This window comes from Gossypium hirsutum, chromosome D02 (genome assembly GCF_007990345.1).
Source record: "Gossypium hirsutum isolate 1008001.06 chromosome D02, Gossypium_hirsutum_v2.1, whole genome shotgun sequence".
NCBI lineage: Eukaryota > Viridiplantae > Streptophyta > Magnoliopsida > Malvales > Malvaceae > Gossypium > Gossypium hirsutum.
In genome coordinates, this window is record NC_053438.1 from 61,827,253 (window position 1) to 61,833,899 (window position 6,647).

The following is a 6,647-nucleotide window of genomic DNA, read 5'->3' on the forward strand; positions in this document are numbered from 1 at the left end:
ACAGATAATATTATATTATATTATTATATCATAAGAAGATTAATGAAGCCTTCTATATTTCTGATACTCGTTTTCTTATTATATGAAGTTTCCTCTCTTGGCAATATTTTCCTCTCATTTAGTTGGCATTAATTTTGAAATAATTGAAGTATGATTCTTATCAAATAAATATGCATCATAACATACGGTATTCAGTGAAGGGTGCTTAATCATCTCAAGAATCATATACTAACAAGGAATTTAAGCTCATATATATATATATGAAGGGATCGGTGGAAGATGAAGATTCATGATAGTATATACTAGCTTGGAGCCTAGGGCTAAACAAAGCTTCAACAGCAAAGAAAGCTGTTACAGTTTAGTAGAAATTAACACCCCAATGGCCTAACTGAAACATTATAGAAATTAATGCACCGATCCATGCACAATCTACATATAAGAACTGGGCTATATGATATATATACTCCAAATATCACTCGCTATATATCAAAATCCATTGTTGGGCCTGCCGTTTGGTTACATTGAGAGGTGTTGATGATACTGTTGTTGGCGACGATATGCAGAAAAGGAGGTGCTGCTTTCACCCATATCTTGTTCAGGCTTATACTCTTCATCAATTTCTTCTTTTGCCACTTTCTCCATCCCAATGTATTCCACTGGCCTTTGCGATGATTGGAACTGCGACTGTGGATGAGACTCGCAGTAGCCGGAAGAAGCTTGCGGTGGTACAACTGATGGAAGCTTGGAAAGAAGGGCTTCAAGGCTGCTCATGGAAGGTGTTATTTTCATGGGCTGATTGAAGTGGTCGTAGAATTCAGGTGGTGGCGGTGGTGCAATTGTTGTCCCTGCTGGGAAATGCGCCCATGCTTCTGGTGTGCCATAGGCATCTACTTTGAAAGGGTAAGCAGAAGATGATGGGTGGGGCAAGAGTACTCCAGGAAGGCTTTCTATGTAGCTGAATTTCTTTCTCAGTAGAACTACATAACTCAGGTCTTCAATTACCTTTGAGTAACATAAATGAGAAAGAAAATGGAGATATATATGGTACTGTCAGGTGCATCACGATAGCAAACCAAATTGTGTGCTGTATGAACTTTAGAGAGAGAGAGAGAGAGAGAGAACCTTGTGAACAGCTCCTAGTTGCACAACACCTTCTCTAACTGCAATCAAGGCGATGGTCTGAAAAGATGTTCAATTCAAAGCAGGTAATTAGATCTACCTTAATTCTTGAGAGTTTTGTGATGTTGATATTGTGGTATACCTTTATTCCAGCCTGAAACTGTGCTTCCCATGTCCTAGGATGCTAGAGAAAACAAAGAAGATTTTGTGAGAAACGAGAGGAACCTGTAATCACCAAAGGGTGTAACTGTAAGCATGGATTGGACGGGCAAACATGTATGCTTACTGAGTCTGCAGAGTTATGCCATGCTGACAAGAAGTTGATTTCCTGCTCATTGGGTTCTTTGTATATCCACTTGTGACTGTGATCTGCAGCCACTTTTCCTATCAAACTGCCCACGTTAACAGATAAAAGGTCAGTTTACTTGAAATTAATATTACCAATTACCTAATAGCTTATACAAATTCTTACCCTTCTCCATAGTTGTAGATTTCATGTGACATCTTAAAGAAAAGCTCTGGTTGCAGTCCTTGATAATGTTGAAACTCACTGCTGCCATGGACTGAGGAACCATGACAGTCTCCGGAGTTTATTTCAGCTGCTGAGGCAGCAAAGTTGCAGAAACCATCTTCCCAAACTAATATCCTGCAATTTGTTCACTATCAACTGTAAGTAAGTTATAAAATATATGCATGGCATATTGTTTTCCATAAAGAAAAAAGAAACTGAAAACCTATACCAGTTTCTCCTGTTTCCTCTTGACCTGTCATAAGCTCCTTGGCCATCCCATCTATGATAAAAGTAATGGAAAAACAATTGTCTCAAAAAGGCATGAGAAAACCATAAATTAGTGAGAGATTATGACATCTGTGTGTTGTTTATCCATTGAATGAGTCAGATATGTTAGATCCTTTATCTTGGAAGAAAAGGAAACCTACTGCAGTACCCCTAAGGAGAAAGAAAAAGGAAAGCAGTATTAGTGTGTTTGTGTAATTTGGCTTTATGCTTAGCTTCCTTACTTGGGAGGTGGATAGTTTCTAGGTAAGATCCTCCAAAAGACTGCATAAACCCATTGAGAGTTCTCATGAATGCACAAGCTTCTTAGTGTGTGTTGAAGGAGATGAGTAACAGCTAATGGACTGAGATGTTCCTCCATCAAATTTCTTCACACTTTCTTTTAGACCCTCTCTTTCATTCTTTTCATTTTTTTTCCCTCCTCTCTACGGATATATCTTTCCTTAAAAGAAGGGAGAAGCCAGCATCTTAACCTCCTTTATATAAGCAAACCAACATGGAAATGTCACTTTTATACCTCTCTCTCTCTTTCTCTCTCTCTGTTACTGTATTGCATTTAATCATGCTTTAAATTTTACCAAAATGATTTTATGAGGCCCCACGATTTGCCCTTCTCGGTTCCCAACGGTTCTCCTTTATCAATCAACCCTCCGTTTTAAAAACAGCTCTCCTGTCCTGGTTGTATTTTCTCTTTCTACCCTTATCCCAATAAGGAAAATACCACTCTCAAACACAGACCAAACCTTATTCTTCTTATGCTAACATCATGAGTTTTGCCCCATTTCTGAGTATTTCTCTGAGGACCCATACACACATATCTCTCTTTCTATTCAACCCCAATGTTTTTTTTCCTTACCTATCTGACACATCTAGGTATAACCACTCATTTCAGTCCCAGGAACAACACTTACATTTCCACCATCTCTATTTATTCACTCAGTGTCGAGCTACTACGATCCATTGATTTCTTCTTCTTTAGCAGAGAATTTTTAAATGTTCATTTAGGTTACTTCTCTCACTTCCTCTCTCTCTCTCTCTCTCTCTCTCTCTCACTCTTTTCCCCCACCCCATTCTTTATCGCCATCATTTTGGTGCATCCAAGTGTCCCTCTATATGGGGCATATCAACAGCCAAATATGATCACACTTATTCCTTCGCTACTACATATATGAATGCAAGATTAAGAAGGTTTGATATAATATCAAAGATGTTCATGTATGTCTTGTGTATTTATTATATGTATTCTTGAATCTTAACTTGTATTCATGAATGAAAAGGAAGAAAGTGTGAGAGTTATAATTGATGAGATTTTCGGTTGTGATTGTGATATTTTATGATAGAAAAGTCAAATTTTGCTGCCAATCTCAATCCACATATGATAAGAATACGCATGGTTGATGCATTACGCCTGCATGACTTCTCAAATTGTCAAAGGTATGGCATTACCTGCCACATTCTTATAACGTGAAAGTATGTACAGATTGTGAGCATCAAAAAAATAAAGGACCCCACACTTGGAAGTGCTAGAGCACAAAAATCACATGATTCTATTCATTTTTTTGACAGATTTAATAAGTGGTCTGTTTGACTAGCTTGAGAGATGGAGACATTTTGTTGTAAATCTTGATGGATGGATGGATCACCTGGGAGGCTGTCAAGAAGAGGTCCTAAGGAAAGGGGTTTGATAATATAAGTTTAATACAGGGGTGTTTAAGAATAAAACAAATAAGTTGCAGCAATTAATATGGTAAATTGATCATCAGGGGGGAGAGCTGCTTTACAAACAGTTTTGTACACTTTGACATACACGGATATTGATGCAAAGATGTATGAGAGAACCAGTGTACTTTCTACTAGTAAGATTTTCATTAGTTTTGGGTCCTTTGGGATCTATCTTTCTCTTTCTCTCTCTGGGCTGCAGCTACATGATGACTAAAAGGAGCTTTCAGTGCTTTCAATTCACCTTCCTGACACCAAGAAAGTTTTGACAGACAATTATACTCTTGTATTTGACCGTCTGTTTATGACAAAATGAGATCATTAGCCCCTGTAATCATCCTCCAATTCACCACATTAATTATCATCAACCAACCGGCATTTCTCACCCCCTTTTTTTTCTTTGATAGCGACAGGCATGCCTATCTTCATATTCATATAGTTAATATATTCAGAATCCTATTAGACTCCTCCGAACGCAAAACTGTTGGTGTTATGGTTGTTGTTTAAAGTTGTGTAGGTCGTAAATGTACGGTCCCTTTGGCAAGGTGAAAACAGCAGTGTTGGGGACAGCCTCTGATGACTTGATGTCAGCAAAAGCCCAAGTGAAACTAGCTTGGATTTTACTGATATAATAAGAGGTGATTACTCTAGAAGCCATATTTATTTATAGCGATTCTTCTCCCTCTTACTTTTATACTAGTATATATGATATTATATTTCACCTTTTTCTTTTATTGTTGAATAGTTTGTGGAATAGTATTTTGGGAATAAGCTTAATAAGTATGGGAGACAAGAGTGGCACAAGAGTCTTGGTCAAGATAACAGGTGTTGAAGTACCCCATCCCTTTCTTCCATTGAGGAAATGGAATCTCTGCTCTCCCCATCCTTCCCAATGTCCCAATTTGCATTAAAAAAAAATATTTCAATTCTAAGAAACAACCAAAACAAGCAATAAATAATGACTGAAATTGTTTATATATATATGACAATGAAACACAATCCAATATTGCATACTTCAAAGCAGCCAAATATCCCTATTCTCCTACAATTCTTGCCTTGATGTTTAATGAAAATGAAGTTGGTATAGAGGGAGTCTAATTAATTTGATATTTGAATTTGGAATGTTGGATTTGTATATCATATAATAATATTAGAGGTACAGCTTTTGAGAAACATGGGTTATTGTTAAGAAGGGGGTTGGATGTTTGGTATCAATGATGTCCAAAGATCTAAATTTCAGTGTTTCTTGAAGTGATGAAATATCTTATCATCTAAACGGAACACTTTGTTTTCTACCTTTGTTGATCGATATAATAATAATACTCGTCAAAATATTACTATATTCATTTAATCCACATTTCCCGACATGGGGGGGTTTTGTCCAAGGAGGAGAAAACCTGCTACATCTTCCCAATCAATTGTGAATGATGCATGCATCTTCTATCTTCATGCATGACATGCTTATGTGCCCACATGCATGTTATGCCATGTTCTCCTTAGTAATTAATGTGGCCTTTTTTCCCCTACCCCAAAACCATATTGTTATCCCAATAATGCAATTTGCCTTAATCTGTACAGTTTCTCGTTCTAAACCTAGGGTTTTAATACAGTTTATTAGTCCAATCATTTTAAGCAATAAATGTCCTAGTTAAAACCTCCAACCAAAACTAGTGCTGAAGTGCCTAACCATATCACCACCATCATCAATATTTAAAATTTTAAATGTTTTACTAATTTAGTATCATAAGTTAATAAAATACCGATTCAATTATATAATTATTAAAATATCTTTTTATATACAAATCAAATTATATTTTTATGAGATATTTTTTTAATTTTTTATATAATAAATCAATAAAATTTTAATTATAATAAGATTTATATTCAAACTACTATGCATGATAAACAATTAACTTTATTATTATAACCAAATCATTAATTGACTTTTAAGTAAATTTTTAATAAGTATATTTGTTATATTTTTTTTCACTCATATTATGATTGTGCCATAAATATAGTTATTATTAAGCCTCTAATTAAGTTAGGTCAAGAGTCAATTGAAAATTTACTAAAATAACGGAATAACTTATTAGAATAATCTTAAAGTCTATCATTTTTAGCTCCAATAAAATAATGTCAAATCTTTAATTTTAAAGGTTATTATACACCTAATCATATCTAATAAATTCTCTAATTAAATTAAATTACTTGTATAAAAAAAGATTATTAAATTACGTTTTCTAAGGCTTTCTATTATAATTTAAATAATTTTTAGCTATTCCTTTCTAATTCTAATAGCCATTTATTTTATATTTCTTTTTAGATTTTAATTGTTCTTGAATTTTCTAATCAAATACCAAAGTTTGATAATGCAATCTATGTTACTGTTTCAATTTTCAATTTTTTGCTTATAGTCTTTTTATTTCAATTTTGCTTCATTTTATTTTTTAGTTTTAGATTTCATTTACATTTTCATTTTCAATTTTTTGCTTATGCATTTTTATGAAGTTTTTAATTTTTTTTAAAATCACTAAAAGAAAGATTTAAAAAAAAAAGTAAAAACCTTATAAAATAAATAAAAGACTATTAGAATTTGGAAAGTATATCTAAAAGTAATTTAAATTATAAAAGAAAGAAAACCTTTGAAAACAAAATTGGCTTAATGACAAATCTGGCTACTAATGTTTACATGTTTTGTCAAAATGGCCATAATTGTATTTTTGAGCCTTTTTTGGCCATCAACCTTCTTTTTTTTTTCAAACTGTTTTTTCTAACAGGTTTGATGAAAGTATCGTTAAAAAAATTAACGAGGATGATGTGGAATATTTTTAATGAGATGTCATTTATTACTTAGGCAATCTAATAAGATAATTTCATGTGAAAAATAATAAAATAAATAAATCATACATAAAATTAAAAAATAACTCTTAATTTAAAAAAATAAATGTGATTATCTAAAAAAAAGGTTTCAAAATGAATGCTTACATTTGTTTACTGAGAGATTTCAAAAAAA

General features: G+C 33.5%; 1 protein-coding gene across 2 annotated transcripts; it reads right to left on the reverse strand.

The window, feature by feature from the left end:
* Positions 1-229: 229 nt before the first annotated feature.
* On the reverse strand, positions 230-2,428 carry LOC107909655 (protein RICE SALT SENSITIVE 3). 2 transcript variants are annotated; one of them, XM_016837271.2, is made up of 7 exons: positions 2,140-2,428; positions 1,860-1,910; positions 1,592-1,765; positions 1,406-1,511; positions 1,262-1,303; positions 1,123-1,179; positions 230-1,002 (listed from the first exon to the last, which is right to left on the reverse strand). In XM_016837271.2, the coding sequence occupies exons 1-7, from the start codon at positions 2,274-2,276 to the stop codon at positions 517-519; spliced, it is 1,053 nt and encodes a 350-aa protein (XP_016692760.1). In that variant the 5' UTR covers positions 2,277-2,428; the 3' UTR covers positions 230-516. The 2 variants fall into 2 exon arrangements, with proteins under 2 accessions (XP_016692760.1, XP_040944882.1); XM_041088948.1 differs by having other exon boundaries at positions 1,860-1,940; positions 2,140-2,395.
* Between the last annotated feature and the right edge of the window lie 4,219 nt (positions 2,429-6,647).